Here is a 24,896-nt window from a genome sequence, read left to right on the forward strand (position 1 = left end):
ACTATAGAATCAAAGCGATTTTTTATTTAACTATTTATTTAACTTTTCTAATGATAAAAATAATCGTGTTCTAACCAAAATAAATCATACAAAATAGTCATATTAAATTATATAAACTTCGGTGCGTCTTTACAAAAAACGTGCTATTAAAAACTTCTTAATTTATTTATATTTCTCTTTCTTTTGATGTGTAAAACAAAAAAATATACCCATAACTTACAGAGTTAAACTTCCGAAAAGTCTGAAAGATGGTTAAAATTATGAAATAGAGGAATTCGTAAAGCTTAAATCAATGTTTATGTACTAGCTTGTGCACGTCTTCTAACCTCGATTGTAGTAATACCGAGTCTCACTTCACTTTTTAAAATCTCGCATGCTTCATTTTTTTATATATCATTTGGAATCTACTATTGACAGGTTCTTTATTAAGATCAACTTTTTTTACCTACCCCCACACACAAAACTCCAGGGGAGTCAGATCAAGAGATCTGGCGGCCATTGAACAGGCCTATTTCGTCCAATGCATCTATTTTGGTAATTGGCATCTAAATATTGTTTCACATTCGAAGAATAGTAGGCGGACATACATCGTGCATGTGAATCATGTTTAGTATTAAATTAAGCGGCACATCTTCGAATAAATTCGACAAATTATTTTGCAAATAGTGTAGATACATGGCGCCAATGAGGTCCTATAAAAATTCCCCCGATAACACTGGTCCAAACATTTACACTAAATCGTCTTTAAGAAGAGACTTGTTTTTAATTTAGGATTAGCATCCTTCTTTCCCAATAATGTTCATTATGGAAATCAGTAATGCCATCCTTGTTGAACTTTGATTCGTCGGTCCAAAGTATTCGCTTCGAAAAGTTTCCATCTCCAATATCCTGGTGCAGTATGTATCGACAGAATACCAATCTGCACGATCACTTGCTTCCAACCTTTGAACGGGACTATAGTGGAATAGATGTTTAAGTCTCCATGAACTACAGACTACGCTTTAAATGTTGATAGTTTTAAAGGATGCTCATCGTTCTTTTTGTTTAACAACTTTACGCACGCTGGTTGAGTGGTCAGTACGGAATGCTTCTGAAATTATCTCATCTACTTCCACTGGATGTCATTTTGAACATCGGTGAGAAAAACATGTAATTTGTTAGTCAAATAACATTTAATTTAAGCTTTACGAATTCCTGTTTTTCATTATATTACCTCTCAGACTTTTCGGCCCTTTAACTCTGTAAGTTATGGGTGTATCTTGTGATTTTATACGTCGATCAAAGAGGAGAAGTTCAAACTATTTTTGTAATAATTTAAATCGTTCTTTAATACTACTTTTTTGTAAAGACGCACTGAAGTTGATAAAACTTAAAAATACTTTTTTTGTATTTTTTCCTTTGGCTAGAACACGATTGTATTTATTAATAAAAAATGTTAAATCATTTTGATTCTATTGTGGATTACGTGTCTATTTTAAAAACAATTCAAAAATGTTGCTATCGTATGTAATATATATTTTTTGACGAATAACTTAAAAAGAAAATTTTTACAAGAAACCGGTATTTTCACTCTAATTAAAAACTAAAACTTATCAGTTTATGGTGCCCATGCTAAAAATATTTGTATAGGCTATCTTTATAAATCTGCACAATATCTAGACTCTTCTACATAACACCCTGTATATACGTTGAAGGTCGATCTTTTTCATTTATTTCTGAATAGACGTTGTCACAAATAAGTGTTTGTCTACAACATCTACTCAATTCACAAACCTTTTTCGTATGTAAAATCAAATGGTTGTTAAAAATATAAGTGAAATTGTTTACGTTCAATGCTGCCAATTATTATTAATGTGTATTATTAGAATTAATAACAAAATATACATTTATCTATATATATGTACATTTTGACAATAGATTTATAAAATATATAGGTCTCTTGCAGTGTTTTGGTATTTGTAAATAAAACATTAAATATTTTTGACATTGTTCATTTTGAACAAATTTTTTTGTTTAGTTATTTTATATTTTTCCATCATATCTGTGATTATTAGTTTAGTAAATTTACTTTCTTCTGGCGTCCACTTTTTTTCTGAACGACATAGGTTTAAATTTATTTTACATGACTTAAATTAATGAATACAAAATCACATCTAGTTAAACGTTAAAATAAGCTGCGAACGGTTAATGGGTTATATTGTTTTAAGTTCAAGGTGAGGAATTATCAGTTGGTCGCTCATAATCACAATAATCTAATCGTAGTTACAAAGGCCTTCATAAAACTGTTATAGTATAAGTAGTAGTACATTTTAACCAATAAAATCGGACATACAATTGTTTTGTTACCAGATGTATAGTTTTATAATAAAACGCTACTTTCAAAGGTATAAAAATTCTTTTTTCATAATGATAGAGACTTGTAATTATCATAAGATCACAACAGCATGCAATAAATATTCATTAGTTGATTCGATGATGTAATTGTTTGATAAAACCACAAATAATGTATATCAAATCATTATCATAATCATTTTATTCAGAAGACGATCTAGATCTAGGCTTCCCCAATAGATTTCTAATAGAACCGGTTGAAAGTGGATTGCATTCATCATCTTCCGATGATCTTAACAAAGTCATCTTTCCACCTTGTCCGTCGATGTCCTAAGGTGCGCTTGCTGCGGTTCATGGTCTCCATTCCAGAACCTTAAAGTCTTAGTGGCCAAAGAAAATAACCCTTATAAATTATAGTATGATGCATTTCACCTGCTAAGAGGGTCTTCAACATAATTTGTAAGAATAACACATTTGGCAATATCCACATTTTGTGTTTTTTGGTAATTTCGGAATTCAATAAAAATAAAAATTGTGTAAACAAACTTCCTAAATATAAAGTATTTTATTACATTTAAAAGCGCCGAACACTACTTATGTCGAGATTAATATTAGGTCCGCGAAAAAATCTTTTCGTAAATAGTATGTATAAAATAGTAATGAAATCTCTTTGACTGTTTAAATGTACTTACTATCTCCATGGTTTTGATTGATAAATGACATTAAAAAAGCAAAATCAAAAAAATTACTAAATTTTTATTTGTTTTTTTTTCAGACAAGATTAATGAATTTGATGAAGCAATTCGATTCAAATATTCAATTTCATGTTTCGAACATTTAGGCTAGATTTCCCAACTAGATAACAAAATAATATTATTTACGAATACACTTGATCTTTTATAGTAGACACAAAAAAATAACAAACTTACTCATTCTGTATTGCGTGGTATAAATGATGTACGTGACATATTTACGTGAAATATAATATACGTGTTTAAAGTTCGGAGTAAGAATTTGCAATTCAATAAAAATAACTAATATTTATATGATAACAATCAAAACAATGTTAATAATGACACGTCATGTATCTCTTTTTGTTCCTTTTATATACAAACAATTTATAAATCAGGGATTTCGTCACTGAATTTAAAGTATAAAAAGAACTATAAAACAACATTATCTTAAATGTAAAATAAGTATATCATATTTTATCAGTTTTTTGTACACAATTTAAAAACATTTTTCTGCAAAAACAAAGCTGACGAAACCCTTGGAAGGTGGTATTGTATCATACATTAACGATACGAGCCCACTGATAAGGCGTTCAGTGTTTTATCATCGAGAAATTAAACTAGATGTTATAAATGGTCACCGCGTCGACCAATCGCTATAAAACTAACCGAGAGTCCCGGACACCGCATTTATTACTGTGTCATCGTACGTTATAGATCTATGAACGTTTGTTTAATTTCTTTTTAGTAAAAATCAGTGAAGTGATGGCACCGATCAATGCGAATGATGTAAATGGGAGTAAAAATTTTACTTCCGCAAAACAATCTCTGCCAGAGGTTGAAACTGAAGGTAGCGGCGGAACTAAAAGGTACAACAATTATTAATTCAAACATAATTAATTTAAAATTAAAGTATAGATTTATATAAAGTTACATATTTATTGCGTTCTAAGAGGTCGAATTTTATATGAGAGGACAGCGAACAGTCGTTTCATAATTCATTATTGGTTAAATGACATTAAATTGTTCATCCTTGAGCCTCTTTCGAGATACATGCAGCAAATACTTTATGGATATATCTATCTGATACATATAGTAAGAAATTGGCGATGTAAGGATACATATAAATAAATAATAATATAAGAAACCAGAAACGTATAACTTATTCAATAATAATAATATTCATTTATTTTAAATTAACGGCAAAACTTTTTTATTAATGTTTCTAACCTTAACATATATTTCATAATTAAAAGTTTATTTAGCGTTGTACTTGGATTTCATTTTATCTCAATATATGTAATGAATAAATTTAATCAAAATTTTATTGAAAATAATTTGTTGAAAAGCACACATAAATATAATTCTTCTAATCATTAATTTTCTGGTTACAACTTTATAAGTGTCTATAAGTAATAGTGTTTGCATACGTAATCGATGTAAATTCTAAAGAAGTTATTTGAGAAGAAATTTACGAGGTTGAAATAATATTACATGACGTTACACAAGTTTTGCAAAGTTGTCAATCTACTTCATTACATTGAAAAAAAAGAAGACGGCTGAGCTAAAACTGGTTTCATATAACATACCTTAACCTTATAAAATTTTCCATGAAACCAGTGTGTTTTAGTGAGAGTGCTGTCGATTGTTAACAAATATAATTTTATTCCAATTTAGAATTCCGCTTTACTTTTTTTATTATTAAAAAAAAAACTAACAGATTAATAATATGACATTAAGAAGAACAATTATAACATACTATACTAACAACAAGCTTCCACAATTATATTATTTACGCTTTAATTTGACATGTGTTTAATAGAATTATGACATTTTATAGGAATATTTAGGTTTATAAAGGAAAACATACCCAAAAAAAGTTAAAAAAAAATTATTTGACTATATTCTATTCAGCTTTTAATGCAGTAAAAATATTTGAAAACTGAGCTGATTAATGATTCACGTACAATAAAACTTTTTAAAGTTAATATTTTAAAATATTTTGGTTTTCGTAAATTGGAATTGTGGATTTATGATTATGGTGCATAATACGTGTAATAACTATAAGTTCGAGAATCGAAATAAATTTTAAAAATATATTTCCGCAGAAAAATAAATTTTATGTTTAGTAATTTGTTTCCACACGTATCATTTATAAATGCAACAATACGTTTGTGTCAAATTTCCATTTTGTTTTTAAATAATAAAGGAAAAGCTTAGCTCAGGAAAAATATCCATCTTTGAGATAAAGTTGACAAGAAATTTGTTCTACGAGAAGATAACAACGGGTACATAAATAAACTCAAATTAACTTAGTATAATGTTTTAAATTATTACGTGAGATTATGTAATTTAAGCGAAGTTATGTAATTTAATTTTGTAATTTCGATATCTTATCAATGACAATAGTTGCGTGCACATTTTCAAAGGAAATAGATAAATTATTAACTTTGAAAAATATTATAGACAAACTTTTTTAAAAAAAATTGGTTTGTAAGGGTTCCGACACTTAAATCGTGAGAAACAGAAAATTAAAAAAATATGTATAATATGCTTAATCGATCAAAGAAATAAATAGGACAGGCTATATGACAAAGTGTTAACTAAATTAAAAAATACTTAATTTCTGTTGTTTGTAAGAAACCGCGGAATGCGATAAAACCGCCAATTGCACTTTGGTCTTATTATTGTTTCTATTTTAGTTTGAGAGTTTTTTGTTAAGATATTCATATATGTACATACTCTTTCTAAATCTGTATGTTGCTACTTGCCTTTGTTTTTTTAAATATATGCAACAATTATCTCATTAAGTCACGATTAAAAACTCTAATGAAAGAATAATACTACATTTTGACATATTTTTCGGACAAAAAGTATTATTTAGTATACTATGTATAACGCTTTATGTTTCTTTTGAATTCAATTTAATAACGGTTTATTTCTTTAACATATACAAAGTCTATAAATAATTTACCAGGTAATTTAATCTTATAAAGTGGCAAGTATATGCATTGAATAATTATTTCGTGAGATAAAAATCAGTAACGACACCGAAAATGCATGGGCGATCTTTCAAGGAAAAGATGTTTTGAATACCTTTCAATGTAGGTGGTTGTAGTTCATAACAGTGTCTATTTCTGTCCCTAACATGAATTGTGCATTTATGAATGCATTACGGGATCTGTATCAAGTACTAATAGTAGTAATTATTGACTTAACGAAACACTTTTCAATTTATTCCCATTGTCATGGAGGCCCAACATAGTTTTTTTTAAACAAAACAGACGATTTTCTTTTTTTTACATTTTTGATGATTTCGATCAAACTCGATGAACATTTTTTAATACAAAAAACTGTGCTGCACCATATACTTATGGGCTAATACTTTTGCTGCAACATGGAAATACTGTGTCTAGACTTTGTGGTACACTAAAGAAATATTCCTTTTAGGGTCAATAACTGAAACGCGATCGTAAGAACTAACATGTATCAATATATGCCACTTGTTACAGTATATTAATATAAATCGCCAAACATCAAAGTATTCATAAGGTATGCGAGGTCAAAGTATCTTCTGCAGCATATCTTCGACAAAATACTGTAGTTGGACTTATTTATGGCAATGTTTACTTTTTGTAAAACATCGCATTTTTATTTTAACATTTAAAATCGTTTTTAAATACTACATTCTGTTTCCGTTACTTGAATGTTCACAAAACAAATTTATGTTATGTAATAATTTTTTTTGTATAGCCCTTGTTCAAATATTACCGATTATTTCTGTTTATTTTTATAAGTACTATAATTTAGCACTTAGAAATAAGCTTTTTCGCTCCATTTTTCGTCGTGACAATTAAATAATATTTTTATCATCATCGTCTTATTGTCGATAAGTAAACGCCAAATACGAAGGTACTTACGAGTAAATAGGCTCTGCCCCAAAGATTGCCATAATGACTAGTCTTGCGCAGATCACATTTTATTTAAAATTATTTGTCAAACAAATAGATGTGAATAATGGACATCTTTTTGTAATTTTTATGTTATTTTCTAGATACTCTTATGAAACTATTGTCGAGACTGCGAACTTTCTTCTCTCACGCACCTCTATTCGACCCAGCATTGGCGTCATTTGCGGCTCTGGGATGGGTTCGTATTGGAAACAGGGTATCTATTACTTCAAGTTATAAGTTCATCTTGTATCTTTTAATGGGCAAACAAGAACATATGAACAACACTTTTACATATTACGCATTAAAATAGGATTATTTATATATTTTATTATTATTTATATATTTATATAAAACGATATAAGTATACATAATATCGTTTCTCTAAAAATATTGTAGACACTACATTTCGAGACTAGAAAATCACAAATCTCATTTTATTGTAAAATAATTTCATACTTATACAAAATAATATCATGTAATTCAATATTTGGATATTCTTACCATGCTTATGTAAGATAGAATAGTTAGTCGCGGTTTTACCGGTAAAGCTTAACACTAATTCAATATTACACCCATCGTTCAATATTGAACCCGCCTGTATATACAATAATCTCATTTTTATCTCAAAATTTTGATTTTTAAACATTTTACAAAAACATAAATATAGCTAAAAATTTTACTTGATAGGTTCTTTGGCTGAAAATATTACGGAGGCAGAATCCATTCCATATGAAGAAATACCCAACTTTCCTGTGAGCACTGTTGAAGGACACCACGGGAGATTGGTGTTTGGTAACCTGGACGGTGTTCCAGTGGTCGCCATGCAAGGGCGTTTTCATTACTACGAGGGATATCCATTGTGGAAAGTAAGAAACTATTCGTTGTACCATTACCTACAAAATCTAATAAAATGTTATCGTAGATACGTTTCTTGAGACTTTTACCTTAGAAATTATGTACAAAGGTTCGGTTGCATAATAATTAATAACACAAAGGCTGTTGTAATTGATAATTGAATGTTTAGCCCAGAATCCCATCGGGTGTTGTTCAGTGATAATTGATTTGTCTTTGGACCCATTTACACTGTACTTATTGTTTATAAAAAAAAAACCGCAATGTTTTTATAATATCGCGTGATGATTGTATTCATTTGAAAGTTACAATTTAAATTTTAATTGCGATAGTTCTAGCTGGACAGAAAAAAATTAATTATTTATTAATTATTTTTTTAGATGTTATTATCATTGAATAGGGAAAAAGGCAACGGAAACATTGGTAGTGAAATTTTCATTATGATAATAAAGGCAACGTTTACCGGTGGTAATATCTAGATTGGCTGATGCAAGGCGTATTCGAGCCCCAGCAGTAAGGTTATCTATAGTCACAGACATCACAATACGAGGGTAAATGACGCTTTAAGATAAACCGCCGTAATTACGTCGCATTGATAGTACGGTGTTTATTGTTTAACAGTGTTTCTACGTTTCAACTCTTGAATGTATTTTGGCGCTAAACTGTTATCGTTGCTTAGCAATAAATAATATTTACATCAATGATCTGCCATAGGTCTGTATCAACGACAATAATGTTGTTTTGTGTTAAAGAGATGTTTTTTAGATTAAATATTATAATAAAAGAACAATTTATCCTAAATTTCCACGTATTTATCACCTTATAAAATATGCAATATTATTAGGGAATTTATATCCACAGTTAAATAGTTCTATTTATCATGATGACTTAGATGAAGCAAATGCTTTGTAAATGTTCTTAAGGTCAATTGGTAAGGTAAACATATATGGAAAAGGCGAGATTATTTTTTTATTATTTTCTTTAATATTGTACAACTATTGTAGGTTAACATTGCTATTGAGTATAAGTGTGCATACGATTTAAGCGGTGTTCATTATTAAACGTGGTAAAAAGTGTTACCGAAAAAAGAAAAGTATTTTCTTATGTTACTATCAGATCTACGATTTTATATCTGTATCTACAAAAAAAAATCGACGTTATGATTTGCTTAAGGCTGTTATATTACCATTTATAATTATAAGACCTTGTTTTGCTTTCAATCATTCGGTTCCTGTTTGCGCTTACTTAAACCGATAACCTTTAAACATGTCTTGTTTTTCTCCTTCACAGTGCTGCCTACCAGTCAGAGTTATGAAACTTATTGGAGTTCGGACACTCATAGCAACCAATGCGGCGGGAGGTCTGAATCCCAACTATAAAATAGGCGATCTAATGATTGTAAAGGATCATATAAACATGATGGGTTTCGCTGGCAACAATCCCTTACACGGACCTAACGATGAAAGGTTTGGACCACGTTTTCCGCCAATGAACAAAGCTTATAATTATGAATATAGGAAGATTGCTAAAGAGGTAATAATATTATCATAATTTACATTATAATGCGCAAATATTTTGATAATACTTAAATTAAATAATCTTCATTTTATTATGCATTTTTCTATGAATAGCAGACTACAGATACTAGACATCACATATTACCATTTATATTCGAAACTTCTCTTTTTTCCGGACCACATTGATCTTTAAAATTTTAACTATTCATCCTTCTTTTTATTTGTTTTGCATAGATATTTTCTTTTAAATAATCCACAGCTTATCTATATTTACTTTCTTTTCTATATTATTTTACCAACTGCTTCAATATTACTAATATCACTATTTGATAACATCGAATGACGTGCATTTGCTAAAAAGCGTTGATTGTTGTATACCAGGATAAAACATTTTCGGTCTTACATACACCTTCGTAATAAATGTAATGTAATAATATTGTAAAAATGTACTAGATAGTAATTACCAAAATTTGCAATAACTTGACCCTGTTACGAATATTTTAAAACAGACTTAATATTATTTTTAACCTTTCTGGCCTTGTACTGACCTCCATTCGACTTAAGATAAAGTTGTATGACGGCATTGTTTACTTTATATGGGTAAAGCTGTAAAACTTTTTTTGTATCAGTGAATGTTATTATAGCAGCTTGACGTATGAAGTTATTAAAACAACATATTTAGTGGTAATTGATAGTAAGCAAATACTGGGACAATTTAGGTCGCCTTCTTTTAATGATGATAATGATGATAGATTTTTTTCCGCTATGGGGCTACATTACCGAATTTAATATCAACTTGCATTGTTATTAACTTTATTTTAATTAAGAAAGCATTTTTATACTATTAATATAAATCAAAATCATCACGTCCCACCATTACAAAAATAAATGGAAAATGGTTAAGCGTTAATTTTCAGCCATAATATTCAAACACCTTTCTTTGTATAAAAGCTTTTTTTATTTTATATTTTATATTACTTATGGATACTAAAAGTTATACATCACATATTAAATATAATACTTTAGGCAAAACAATACGTAATTCATCTCGATATATTAATATTTATAAATATGTTGAAGAAATATTTCTTAAGGTGTCTTTGTTTGTTAAATACATTAACGTTACTAAAGGCTGAGGTTATCTAAGTTCAAATGATGATTAGGATCGTTATGTTCCGAACAAAGTAAACATTTAAAAATAATATGTAAATACATAAGTAATATTCAAAAGGCACATAACTTTATGTTATTTTGGGAATGACACACGTCTTTAAGATTTTGTTAGTAAAACATAATACTACGAATTACAAAAATGTCAATATCAATTTTTAAAAGTCGTGTACAAATATTCTTATGCAATTTTTCGCTATATTTATTTAAGAGATAAAATTATAAATCTATAGGTTAATTAGGTTAGAATTATACAAAAAACAAAATTGTTGCTAACATATAACATGTTTTACATTATTTAAAAAAAAAAACATTATCTGTAGAATATTTTAAAAATATGACAATTTTGTGTAATCATAGGAAAAGCATAATATTTGAAAATAGTCAGGGACTTAATTTTAATTAATTTTTTCTAGTCTGGTAATTTGAACATCTGTAGTTAAGGCGGACTTAGTAAAATATAATAATTCTTTTTCAGTTAGCAAAAGAGCTTAATATTGAGAACATAGTCCGGGAAGGCGTCTATACCTGCTTAGGAGGGCCGAACTTTGAGACTGTTGCAGAATTGAATATGTTGAAAATGGTTGGAGTTGACGCTGTTGGCATGTCTACTGTTCATGAGGTAATTTTAATAATACATTCATTTATTCGTGTCTTTCGATACACGCTTACTGCAAGACATAGGCTTTCTCCGAACATTATCACAATGATTGGCCTTGCGCTGCCCTCATTCAGCGACTTCCCGCCACCTTGATTATGTCTTCGGTCCACCTGGTCCATTCTGTTTAATGATAGTAAATTATTAACTAATAGAAAAACGATACAAATACCATAGACAGCGACACGCTCCAAAAAGTCTATCCTCGACCAAATCAAGATTAAGGTCAGGTTTTCCAATATGTTACTAACGAGTCCCAAGTTATTTTTGCTATATTTCTTCTGAAAATACCAAATTTAAGAATTGCTGTAATGAGCTTGTTTGGAATGATTATTATGTCTCTAGGAATTACGTTCAAATACAGCTGCACAGGATTTTTTATCCTTGTGTACATTGTTAATGGTAGGACTAATTGTATATCACAAAAGCTATAAATCAGCTGACAAAATTCTTTAATAATTAAAATTCATTTTTCAAGAAATTTTACAGAACAAATGAAATACATTATTTTTTTTACTAGTGTATCAGTAAATTGGGTTAATTGTAAACAGAATAGAATAAAAATTAGTGAAATAAAATGATTGTATTTTCCAGGTAATAATAGCCAGGCATTGTGATATGAACGTGTTCGCCTTGTCTTTAATTACAAATGAATGCGTGACAAGTTATGACCAAAATGATGAAGCGAACCACGAGGAGGTATTAGATGTGGGAAGAATGAGACAAGACATTCTCCGCAAATACGTTTCCAAGCTTGTAGCGAGATTCGCAGAGAAAGAAAACTATCAGTGATTAGTGTTTGGATATCTATAAACAAATTTTAGATTCATAAGAATGTCCTACTTTGATGTTTTACTAGCTTGTAAATAAAATATTTAGAAAATGACATCATATTGTATAGATACATTGATACACATTAAAAAAATTTCTAATACATTGTACATCTATAACTGTAATTAATGTAAGGATAACAACGGATTTTCCGTAAATGTAATCTCATAATCATATATAGAAATAAGTAGGAGACTTTTGAAAAAATATGTATATAGAATTCATATTTTAATTAACATAGATAAAAATTATAAATTTAAGTGGTTTTATAACTAAAAACTGGTAGCATCTATATAATAGCATTTTTTATAAACCTTTCAATAATTATAATAGAATAGTGCCCGACTGCGATTAAAATTCATGATAAACGGTAATTCACACTTCGTTGGAAATTGTCCTAGTAATAGCTTAATTAATCTATTTTTATAATTTTTTATGGAGCTAAAACTTTTCGAAAAGTTAGACTATACGTTGAACCTGCATGCATAAATTATATAAAAACGTATTTAAAATATTTGTCATAATATAAAGTAGAATTACGTGTATGATATACAATGATTAATAAAATGAAACGTCAACGTAGTGTTTATTTTTGTTTAATACTGTGAGTTTGAAAACGAACATTTAACATCCTTAAAAAAAGGCTAATCAAGTTATTTATCTAGATACTATAAGATAAGAGTTTAAATGAATCCTTTAGTTTTTATCTTATGATTAGCCACGATCGCTTTTAAGAAATAAATTATGTTAAGTTAAGTTAAGTTAAAAAACTTTTCTTTCCATAATCTACAAGCATGCTTCCACTTTTCCCCCTACGTTAAAAACTTTTACAACCCACAATTTTTACGATCTTTATGTTTTCATATCCATAAAGTGACACTAGCGATTTGATCGTTACAGTGGTACCCAGAGTTGAATATAAAATCACTATTACGAGACGAAAAGGTACCTTGGCTGGACAGAGTTTATATGAATATAATATATGAATTATCCATCGTTTTCTAATAAATCATAGATTAAATAACACCATAATTTATACACAGAAATCAGCCCAATACCAAGTCGTGTGCTGAACAATAACGAACAATCAAAATTAAAGCTACGGAACACACCCACACCATGCAAACGACAGATGTGAACTGACATTTTTCCCCAGTGTAAACGCAATCTTACTAATCAAGTCCGTTTTCTAGATGCCCTTAATGACAATCTAAACTTTATTGCGCCCGCCGCTAACGTACTAAAAAAAGCGGCCTCTGTACTCGGCCGCCTCTGTCCCTTACTAAGCAGCGAGACTAAAATGTCACTGTCAAATAAAGTGATCCTCTATAAAGCTGTAATCAGAGCCGTTCTTTACATAAGCAGGCCCCTGCGTCGCGCATGTAAACAGGAAATGCGTATAAAACAGGTTTATGCGCATAGCCATAGACACGCCGTGGTACGTGTCTAATTAAGACTTGCACCTGGATTTGGAACTGCCAATGATCATAAAGTTCTTAAAATCGGTCCATTAATTTGACTCTGTTGCTCAACCCACAAACTCGCCGATTGTAGTTGCCGCCACCTGCAAAACGACCACACCTAACACATTCAAACGTCGCGCCGTCCCTAGACCGAGTCCTGCGCTTAACTCTCCGGACGACATTAAGACAGGCATCGTACAAAATATTTCACAGCCATTCGAATACCAACAGCCTCGTCGGAGTCAAGGTCGGCTCATGTATCACATGGGTCGCCAAACCCCGATCATTCTATATAAAAGCGTTGCTGGAGTTTCTTCTGCCATTTATCCCAGCGCTAACGTTTTCCGATGTGGTAGACATTGTCAATCCATAGACGCTCACTGCGAGGTATAGGCCTTCCCCAAAGATATCTAAGGGGTTTCATACCATAATCACCACGCTTGGCAGGCGACTTAGCTCTCGCGGTGCTTAGAGGATGCTGCTGTCTATCCTCTGGAAACTTATGAGTAGTGGCAATCATATATAATAATCCCGGGAAATGAAACCGCAATCTACGATCACAAGTATCACAACAGAACAAGATGATGTTCCGCCCTCAAGGGTGTCTTAGATTCGGAATGCTAAACCGGTATAATAGATGACTGACAGCCCAAGAGAAGGTACCCCAGTCGTGGGGACCCTTGAACATAGTCACTCCATGGAGTGTCTGCTGAAACAAACTAAGAGCACAGAGGTTGAGCCTTCGAGCTTCGTTACCTTATACTTATAGCACACTTTAGACCGAAACTCATAAACACTTGGCCATTGTTATTTGATGCAATAATATATACAGGAGTCTAAAATAATTCTTGCAAGATAGCATTACTAAAAAAAGGAGTATGGCATGAAAGAGGCGGATTGATAAAAATGGTAAAATTGAATAACAAAATATTTATTTGACAATTGTAACCTTAATCACTAATGAATAAGAATTTATAACAATTTGTTTTTAACAAACTTAAATAGCTTTATGTAAATGTACAATATAAATTATAAGTTTAATTTTAAGTTTTTGTAAGGAGTATAAACAAATTCAACTTCTCTTATTCATTCTTTTTACCTTTTACTTACACTTAATTGTAACCGAATGTTAAAAAAATGTAATTAATATTTAAACATTTTCAATAAATTATTTATAGTTTTAAATTAGCATACTTAAATTACATTGAAGAATACAAAAAAAAACATTTTTTCAAATTCTACACAATCTTCTAGCTAATCTCTTGGTAAACTTGAGAAGAATTTAAAGAACACTATTTTTTTGGAAAGAGATATGCACATTCTTTACAAGCATCATCAATATTGTCATAAGTATATTTGAATCCATATTCAAGGACTCTTCTTGGTACCACATACTGCCCCTTGGTTACAATCATGGCTCGTTCAGGATGAAGCATGTAGTTTAATACTGACTCAGGAACTGGTAAAAATGCTGGTCTACTCATTGCCTTTGCAAAAGACTGAAAAAAGAAAAAAAAATTACAATCTTCAATTCAATAAAAAAATAAAACACTGTCCAGTATTCTAATTTAATTTATTGAAATCTTCATTGAAATAAAAAGATAGATATTTTATGTAAGAATTTACTGTTGTTTTTATACATTTTTCTGTTACAACAAAATCATCCTTTTTATTTTCCTTTAATTTTGTCACTTAGGTCAAGGTTCCTTTTGTCTAAGAGTCTTGATAAACATTTATCTGCAGTTTACAACTACTAATAAAACTCATTAATCTTATAAATGTGGTATTGTTGAAGATTACTAGAAAATTTACCATTATTTAAAAATAGTGCTGAATAATTATGCATTATTAATAATTTTATCTAATTCTGAAGTATATATCAAACCACAAATTTCAAGTTTGAAGTTCTAGTCTACAATAATGAATTTATTAAGATTTGTCTGTATTCTCTCATGTAAAATAAAAGTACAACCCGTATTATAGGATATTGAAACAGACTTCTTTCAATTAGCTGAAATTTAATTTTTTAATAATTTTTGAAGTTTTGGTTTAGAAGAAACATGTTGAAACAAACAAAAAAAATTAAAATTTCTAACTACAAAAATCTTTTGCAGTGCTCCATCATAATGACTTTAATGTTTAAAAGTACACAAATGATGATCTAATATATTAAATGTATATTATAATTGCTATTTAACAATATACACAAACAACATTGCGATGCAGTAAAAGATTCATGATGTTCGCAGTATGTTGGACAGAGCTGAATTGGCCCAGGCATAGTGCCACTTTCCCTGTGTCCCCATCAAGACCTACATCCGTCTCATATATTATATCAAGTTAACCTTACCCAAATGTATAGACACTTTACCTGAGTAAATTGTTCATTAGTCACAACTTGAGGTGCTACACCATTTAAAATTCCTTTGACTTTTTCATTTTCTATGGAGTATTGTATTAATCGTGTGAGATCATCAACATGAATCCATGGCAAATATTGCTTGCCCGAACCAAGTCTACCACCTAAACCTAAGAAGAAAGGTACAATCATATTCTTAATCATTCCTCCATCTCTACCAATTACTGCACCTGAACGGATTATGACCTGAAATTTGGATATGCAATTTTTTTATTATAATTAAGTTATAGGAACCTATTTTAAATTGAAATAAGTATTAATAATTGATGATTTATTATAAAAGTTCAGTACCTGATTATAATTTTTTTTATTTAAAGATATATGTTACATTGACTCTCTTTATACTTCAATTATTTATACAATTTTTATTCAAAAGATTATAAAACATCTGTCCATAATACAAATTGATTGCTCATTTAATATTAAAAATATATTCTTTATAATTCTTTTCATATACTTTTGGTAGAATTACTTAAAATTCTGTAGGAATTCTTCATAGATAAACATAGTAAAAGTGTACTAAAATTAATAAACAAAACAAATTGTAATAAACTTACTAATCTGACAGGTGGATCTACATAAGCTGCTTTTTCCCATTCTACTAAGAGTCTTGAAAAGAAGTCAGTACCAGTTGTTGGGCTTGCTTCATCATATTTATTGGTTTCTGAAGGTTCATAAGCACCTACTCCAGTAACCAAAACAAAGACCTTAGGTTTATTTACACTCTGATTAATAGCTTTAGCTAATGCTTTTGTTGTATATACACGTGAATTCTGGACATTTTGTTTAAATCTGAAAAATACATAAAAAATAGTTTGTTTTTTATATGTTTATTTACATAAGTCAGCCATTGAATAAGAAAACGGAACTTTTTATATTCACATTTAAAAAAACCTTAAGTTGGTAAAAAAACATGCAGTGAATTCAAAGGATAAAGAAACAATTGCTGAGCTGATAGTTATAAGTTAACTTAAGAGTTTATATTATATTGTATACTAAGAGTATGTATGTGAATTAGAAAAAAAATCGTAAAGGCTATAACTTTTCAGAAAAGTCAAAAAACTTTGATAAAATGCAAAGCTTCTTATGTATAACAGTGATATGTACCTGTGACGTAAGTAAACCTACCCTGGTGTCCAACTTTGTTTGAAGTCCATAAATTGTTGTCCAGCACAATTAACGACCGCAGTAGTGCAATTTGGCAAACCTGAGTTTTCTACAGTCGACCAAGATATGTTGTTAGTAGCAGGCATACGCGAAACGTTTATTATATTGTAACCATTAGCTCTAAGCAATCTGCTCAAGTTTTGACCTATAAAACCCGTGCCTCCGCCTGCCCGAAAAAAACATTAATTAATGAAAATTTTAAGTTTATTTTGTTACCGTTAAAATAATCTTGTGTTACGAGTCGCACCGATTAAAACTTTTCCTGTCGACATAACTTAAGATTATGTAACTACACTACAAAGAATTCGTATTTGTTAATTGAAAGTGTGAAGTGTTAATAAAATATTTTAATAAATATTTTTACTCCCAATAGGACTAACACTTTAATTCAGATTTAAATATTTATCATCTGATAGATATTAATAACTTTTTAAGGTACAATGACAGTAGTCATAAGTTTTCGCCAATATTAAATTATAACTACCATCGTTTACAAACTTATTAGCTAGTTACAATTAAAAATAAACAATAATATTCCTAAATTCAGATATTTTAAATTTATAATTATATAATTATTACGTTAGACAAATTCTCTTTTTCACGAAGTTGTCAACGAATTTGTGAAGTTTTATAAGTTTAACTTTACAGCTATATAGTAAAACTTCTTTGGGGCTTGTTGAACGACTATGTGCATATCTATAGGCAAGTAATAAGGCACTTATAACATGATAAATCTTGAATTATTTCGGAAAAAGGTAGAATTTTCACCTTCAACGTATTTTTCAAGGAAATATGCATATAATTAGTAGTTACAAATATTAAACATCAATTTAACAGGTCATGAACATAATGTATATTCCTAGAGAATAATATTTATCGATTAATTTGTAATAATTTAAAGTTAGTTATTGTCTATGGGATATAAACACTTAATGTCACTTTTATGTTTCTTCACTTTGTTTTATAAACATGCCATCAAAGCATTATTTGTACAATAGAAAGTTACTAATATGTGCACAATGAATTATTTATCGTAGAATGTTATTGAATGAAGATTTATAGTAGCTTTTACATATTGTTTTCTTTTACTAAGGCCTACCATGTTAATTGATACCATTTAAATATTCTTAATTGAATAATCTGTGTCAATACCATCTGAATTATGATACCTTTATATGTGCAGGACGGAGTGGCTTATGTTTGGAGAGCTAATGGTCGGTTATAGAACATATTGGAACTCGGTATTAAAAAATGCAAGAATATTTAAACATAAACATCTTTGTTTTAGATTGGTATACTTTGCGTACGAAAAATCGAATATGTGGTAATCTGTTGGGGACAGTTCCTTCTTTTCCTAGACAAAATGATTTCAAAGGTTTGTAAAAATAAAAATTAAGATTGTTGAAATAAAAGACATTTTGAAATTAGTGTTTTGTTAAGTAAGTGGTATAGTCTCAGTGTATATTAGGAGTCTCAGGGCATATTAAAACAAGAGTACATGGTATAATGTTAAAAAAACATGGCAGTCAAAACTAGAGAATGGTTATAATCCAACCAGAACTGCTGCACATTGTGTTAACTACATCTAACAGCTTAATGTGCAGTAAAGCAGACCTGACTAGAGTATATAATACTATCTGAGTAGTATAATGTAGGAATCTTCAAAAAGTGCATGTAGCATATGTTTTACAATGGCTAATCATTTAACAACATTTTCTAGGATTACCTATGGCATTGATGTCTGAAGAAGCAGCATTTTTAGTTGAAATGGGTGTTTGTGAACTACATTTAGCAAATAATATTAATGACATCCCATCAGAAGAAGAAAAACAATTAATCAAATTACAAGAATCAAAGTATGTATTCAGACAGATATGGTTATTTTACTTTTATATTTGTAAACTAATTCATAGTTTTAATATTTTAAATTTATAATATAATGTAACAAGGTACATATACATATGAATATAACAACTTATTTACCAACAAAATCTATAAATGTTAAAGGCTTATATTATGACAAGGATTATTCAAGATAATCCTTTCTATAAAACAAGCCTTCTACCTTTACATTTATTTAATATGGACAGCTGATTTAATCAAGCTAACTTGGAGTGAACTTATGAGACTTAGACTAGGATTAGGCCAAGATTTAAATATATGAGCCAGTTTTTGTTCTAGATGAAATAAATTTTATGCACTGCCGACCAGTGCTCATATAGTGTAATTGACTTTTATTATAAATATTTTTACATGAAAGTGGCAGCCATACAAAATTAATGTTTATATTTATTTTTAGGGTACTTGAAGAGCAAAATGAAGCATTCAGAAAAAAGAAAATCGAGCAGATATCTCAAAAAATTGATGTTATTATTGCTGGCAAGAAACAAAAATTGTTGCAAAAAGGAATTACAAGTAAATTGATATAATTATATTAAAATTAAATTTTAGTATTTTGCTACAAAAATGTTGTTAATTATATTTTAGATACGCAAATAGATAAACAGTCTTTACTACAAGAAGAAATTAATAAATTTCCAAGTTTGGTGTCCTCACAAGCATTGGTTCACTTACCCACAGAACATCATAGAGAATTAGGTAAGTAATTTTGAATATCAAGCAGTAAAGAGACTAAATAACTGTCAAAATTCTTTTTTATATTTTTTCTTGCCATGTTAGTTCCTGTGCTGTTCACATTGATCGACTTCCCATAACCTTTACTGTGACACTGGAGCACTTAATGGGACCAGCAAACTCGCTGTGTCTACCGGCCCATATTCACCACTCGAGAACTTTTCTGTCCCATCCGCTGACAAGTACATGAATAATGTATATATCATCGATTTCATTGGTTATGGGATGGTAGAGCACTCCGGGATTTTGTCTATATCCTTGTAATAACAAAGCTTCAAGCTCTCCTTAGGTGGTTGCTGTTTGGGACCTAACCTAGATATTCCACCAAATGAGGAGGCCGCTAAGACTGATGCTCAATAAATTTAATGCGCGCAAGGGCTTCTTAGTGAAAACCTTGGGTTGTCTCTCAATATGGGCCAGTATTCCGATTAGAGGATAATGAATCTTAGCTATTAAGGCCAGAAGAAACCATTATTAATTAATACATAATTGCCACTGATTAAAAATGAAACTTGCAGGAGTATGCATCACATAGAAGTTTATATTGAAAAAATGGTGTCAAATTTCCTAATAAAATTTTCAAGTATATTAGTTTTTCCGTGTTATCTCGTTTATTTTTATTTTGCTTTTTATGTATATATAAATATATATAAATAAATATATATATATAAATATATATATATAAATATATATATATAAATATATATATATAAATATATATATATAAATATATATATATAAATATATATATATAAATATATATATATATATATATATATATGTATAAATATATATGTTTATATATATATTTATTCAAATGTTTATTAAAAATTGTCACATTATGTGTGGGCCCGCCTAAAAACATTAAAATTTAAAATAGCCCCTTGATTAAAAAGGTTGCATACCCCCTGATTAGCCATTGGCTAGCGAGAACGTGTTATAATTGAGTTGCTATGCTGTTTAATTTTGTTCTGAGCTATAATTGTCTCATCATCTGGGAGATATAGTATCTTTGTGTATGAACATCATAAAGCATAGTGTTGGTACTCATATAACATTTTTGTTTTTAGTTACAAGACAACTGCCACTCGATAGTTTGGAGCCTAGTGTATTTGATCATGATGGAAGTATCAGATATAAAATTTTTAAAGATCTTTGGAGAAGAGGATATTACATTACTTCCGGATCCAAATTTGGGTCTGATTATTTGTTATATCCAGGTATATACATATAATTCTTACATTTACATTTATTGTTTCAGAATTGTCAAGAAGTCTAATTATTAGCCAGTTATATTAATATTCTTCTCCTACAGTCACCATTTTTGAAAGTAGCGAAATGCAACTTAATTTGAGTGAATTATTGTCAATCAATGGCCTAGATTTATGTCGAGTAAATTCATTTTGTTTGTTAATGTGTAGCAATTGTAATATTAGTAATTTTGTACAATTTTTCTTCAAGATTTTTGGACAGGTTAGGTGAAAGTTTAAAATTAAAGATTCACAACATCTTTCTTTTTTTGATATCGCAATTTTCGATAATTGTCTTTAATGGAATAATTTGTTATAATTTCATTGTAATGGGAATTTATTAAATATTATAACCTAAAAAATAAATAGATAAATGTATTAGGTGACTACTTATAACGCACGAAATGCAACGACTGACAAAACGTCACATAGGTAGTGTGGGATAGAGAGTGTTCTACGAAGCCGAAATTACCCGATTGTCTCGTTCCAAAGTTCGATGTACAATATTTATTGCCGGGTACTGTAAATATATTATACTATTGCAATATTTAACATAGCCTAATATTTTCGGAGTGACTACATGTTCAATTCTAAATAACCCTTGATACGGATTTTTTTTTTGTATAATCGCCAGTATATTTTATGATATTTTCTTATTCTAACATTAGTAGCCTTAATGTTAATACTATTTTATTTCATATTGCTAGCGTATTAAAGTGATGTATATGTTATTGAAAAAAGCGTGCAATGTACTAGAACTATAATTATTTTTTTTATATTTCAGGTGACCCTATGCGATTTCATGCAACTTATATGGTACGGTGCATATATGACACGGTGTGCTCTATTCGTCCAACAAATATTGTTGCATTTGGTCGATTGTCAGTAGCAGTTAATAAGTTAGCTATATTAGCATTTTGTAATAGCTATGGTAATGTAGAGTATCAAACTTTACAATGGCACGATGGTATAAATTGAATGAAACAAAAAAGATTAAAATATTAAAATAGTTTGCCATTCCATTTTTTTCATTACACTAACCTTTTTAAAAATTATAAACCATCTTAAAATGATCTTAAATCGTATAATTAGCCCTTGAGAATCACCAATCAGTTGAAACTCCAGCGAGAGGACAAAGGAGCCATTGGTTCAGAGTTACTTGTCGAATTACAAAACTATTGAAAGCTATATTCTCTTTTAATTTGGAAGTGCTTCCGTGCTTGTGATCTGGTAAGAATGGGTTTCGTAAGGTTCACATCTTTACTGATCAATGATGAGCCAATGGAAAAAATAATTGAATATCCATAAGAGAAGACCTCTCTCAGCTTCTGCGGCGAGTCTGGTCTTCGGCTTCGTCGCCAACCACAATTCATTCAGGGAGAAAGATTCCACCGCCATTGCTTCCGCGACGTATGAGAGGAAAAATTAGTGATTATCGCAATACCAATGTTCCGTTTCTTTCACGAATCCACCCTCGCTGCGAAAGCCTAGAATAATGTTTCCACCTCAGTTCCCTACATGCTCTATGCCCGAGAGTAGCCTTAAGGTATCTATAATGGGCCTAATCATAAGTTACGTAGTTGGTCATATCTTTTCTGAGGGACAATAGGTCCTACTACCAGCAACTTCTAGGCGGAAATCAGCTGTGCTGATTTTGTCCATGCTTTTAGCTATATTAATCATCGATTGCTTGCATAAAAAAATCAAATAAGGTCTTATAAATTGATAAAAAAGAAAGTCGGTCCTATGTAATATAAATTATTTAATTTATCACAAAGTAAAATTGATTAATAGCAATTAGTGAGGTGTTTACTGCGCCGTCCGAAATTCTGATAAGAAAAAGTCATAGGAATCTGTTGTGTTAATGTGACAATGATAATACAGCGGGCAATGAACATTACTTATATTGACTGACATGATATCGATTTTTTCGACTAAATTTTGCTTTTATACTATTAACTTGCAGCATAAATAGTATAAAATCTCTTTCAATGTTGCATTAGAAAAATTAGAATGGGGTTAAAGAAGATGTTTATGTCACGAACACAATTTAGTGTAACATTCTTAATAAAAATGCTTAAAAGCGATGAAGTTTCGAAATTCCTAGTTGATTTTAGGTAATTTCATTGAATTTACATTATAGCGTGAATAGAATACGAGTGCTAATTTGGGCTGGCATTGAAAAGGTTACTGTTTTTGTTCGACTACAAATCGATATTTTAAAATGCATAGAAATTATTGCATTTAAAAGTTTTATAAAAAATCTCCATCTTTTAAGTGTTAATGTTTCCGAAACTAAAATTCAACGGCTCGAAAATTTTATATAACATCTAAATATGATAGTCAGCGTTAAATTAAAAACCAACGGTGATGGAGATGACAAATATAATTCGTAAAAGAAATAAAGGTTAACTAACTATTAAAAACGTAATAAATCGTGCTTTTAAAGCAAACATACTTTCCTTATGAGAAACTAATTGGCAAGTCAGTGGTTTTGTGCAATTCGCTAAGAAAATATGGTTTGAAGTAAGCATTACACCTTTAGTTTATAAGATAATGTTCTTTGAAGAAATACCCAAATTTATGATTGGTAACACCAACACTAACCGAAACAGTTACTTTATGACAGCTATTGTCAAAATCAAGAATTTATTCCATACTGCTTACTAGAAATTAAAAATCTTTGTGGTATATTACTCATAGTTAGTTTTTGTCCTAACTAAATACTTAATAATGGATGATCCTGAACTGGACAGAATCAGACAGCAACGTCTTGCTCAGCTACAATCACAACAAGGGGTAGGTTTTTAACCAGTAGTAGGTTATGCACATATTTGGTTGTTTAGATAGGGCCATATATCCATAAAATAACATCTAATTTTTTTTCAGGGCACTGGAGATCCTAATCATGCTAAGGCACAAGAAGAAAAGATGAAGGCTATTGAAGATGCAAAACATTCGATTTTATCACAAGTGCTTAGTCAAGACGCCAGAGCCAGATGTAAAAAAACTACCGCTACTACTAAAATCACCTACCGGCATAGATTTGCTTTTATGAGCTACTAAATTTAATTAATTTTTTCTTTCAGTGAACACAATAAAGTTTAGTAAACCAGAGAAAGGTGCAATGGTGGAAAACATGATATGCCAAATGGCACAGATGGGTCAACTGCGCAGCAAAATTTCTGAAAAGGAGTTGATCGAGTTGTTAGAATCTGTTAACCAACAAATGCCTAAGTCTACTAGCACTGTAAAGTTTGACCGTCGAAGAGCTGCTCTTGATTCAGATGATGATGACTTCTAGCACATAAAATAATCTTACTATTTTTAATGAGCTTTGAGAGATAACCATGCAATCATATCTATATTTATTGACTGAATTTTGTTTATAATTTCTTTTAGGTTGAAGAAAATAAATGGTTCATCAGTATGTTAGCTAAAATATATCACTGATATAATTCCAAATATCCCGTATATGGTTTGAATACAGATTCTCTGTTATTGCAATCTCTGTGTTGATTTTAGTGTTTTTGTCTCAATTTTTATTTGAAAAAAAAATTGGAATTAAGATCCAGACTGTATTTTAATAAAACTTGTAATATTAACAAAGAGAATAAAATAAACTGAAATATAATGACATTTACTTAATAATTACTTTAATTTAACTAAATTTAATTACTTTCTAGTGTTAGTTGTCAAAAAAATAAAATTGAAGTAGTAGAAACAGTTGGTTAGTTATTATGTAATATGTCAATTCTTATTTTTGTATTTCACTGTAGTAGTCACAAAAATGTTCATTTAATACCTTTGCTGGAAAAAAATGTTGGAATTTAGACATACCTTTGCATCCATTTGAACATACTGGATGGATGATTATTGTTGTGTAGAGTTTGTGTAGGTAGGGGTACTATTGGGTTGTA

General features: G+C 29.8%; 4 protein-coding genes across 5 annotated transcripts; 3 read left to right on the forward strand and 1 right to left on the reverse strand.

The window, feature by feature from the left end:
- The first annotated feature begins 3,727 nt into the window (after positions 1-3,727).
- On the forward strand, positions 3,728-12,621 carry LOC137919565 (purine nucleoside phosphorylase-like). 2 transcript variants are annotated; one of them, XM_068762662.1, is made up of 6 exons: positions 3,728-3,931; positions 7,117-7,229; positions 7,703-7,881; positions 9,158-9,400; positions 11,033-11,176; positions 11,807-12,621. In XM_068762662.1, the coding sequence occupies exons 1-6, from the start codon at positions 3,828-3,830 to the stop codon at positions 12,002-12,004; spliced, it is 981 nt and encodes a 326-aa protein (XP_068618763.1). In that variant the 5' UTR covers positions 3,728-3,827; the 3' UTR covers positions 12,005-12,621. The 2 variants fall into 2 exon arrangements, with proteins under 2 accessions (XP_068618763.1, XP_068618764.1); XM_068762663.1 differs by having other exon boundaries at positions 7,117-7,211.
- Positions 12,622-14,450: 1,829 nt separating this feature from the next.
- On the reverse strand, positions 14,451-17,486 carry LOC137919333 (epimerase family protein SDR39U1). Its single transcript, XM_068762379.1, has 5 exons — positions 17,340-17,486; positions 17,054-17,258; positions 16,483-16,717; positions 15,878-16,111; positions 14,451-15,005 (listed from the first exon to the last, which is right to left on the reverse strand). The coding sequence occupies exons 1-5, from the start codon at positions 17,362-17,364 to the stop codon at positions 14,799-14,801; spliced, it is 906 nt and encodes a 301-aa protein (XP_068618480.1). The 5' UTR covers positions 17,365-17,486; the 3' UTR covers positions 14,451-14,798.
- A 581-nt stretch (positions 17,487-18,067) lies between these two features.
- On the forward strand, positions 18,068-21,995 carry Tsen34 (tRNA splicing endonuclease subunit 34). The gene is made up of 7 exons (XM_068762491.1): positions 18,068-18,306; positions 18,381-18,467; positions 18,813-18,948; positions 19,392-19,507; positions 19,580-19,690; positions 20,797-20,946; positions 21,761-21,995. Exons 1-7 carry the CDS (start codon positions 18,255-18,257, stop codon positions 21,952-21,954), a joined length of 846 nt encoding a protein of 281 aa, XP_068618592.1. The 5' UTR covers positions 18,068-18,254; the 3' UTR covers positions 21,955-21,995.
- Positions 21,996-23,578: 1,583 nt separating this feature from the next.
- Positions 23,579-24,465, forward strand: PDCD-5 (programmed cell death 5). Its single transcript, XM_068762315.1, has 3 exons — positions 23,579-23,775; positions 23,866-23,977; positions 24,066-24,465. The coding sequence occupies exons 1-3, from the start codon at positions 23,710-23,712 to the stop codon at positions 24,278-24,280; spliced, it is 393 nt and encodes a 130-aa protein (XP_068618416.1). The 5' UTR covers positions 23,579-23,709; the 3' UTR covers positions 24,281-24,465.
- Positions 24,466-24,896: the final 431 nt, after the last annotated feature.

This window comes from Battus philenor, unplaced genomic scaffold (genome assembly GCF_028537555.1).
Source record: "Battus philenor isolate CCGP_79_NKW_IND1 unplaced genomic scaffold, ilBatPhil1.0.hap1 SCAF_16, whole genome shotgun sequence".
Lineage (NCBI taxonomy): Eukaryota > Metazoa > Arthropoda > Insecta > Lepidoptera > Papilionidae > Battus > Battus philenor.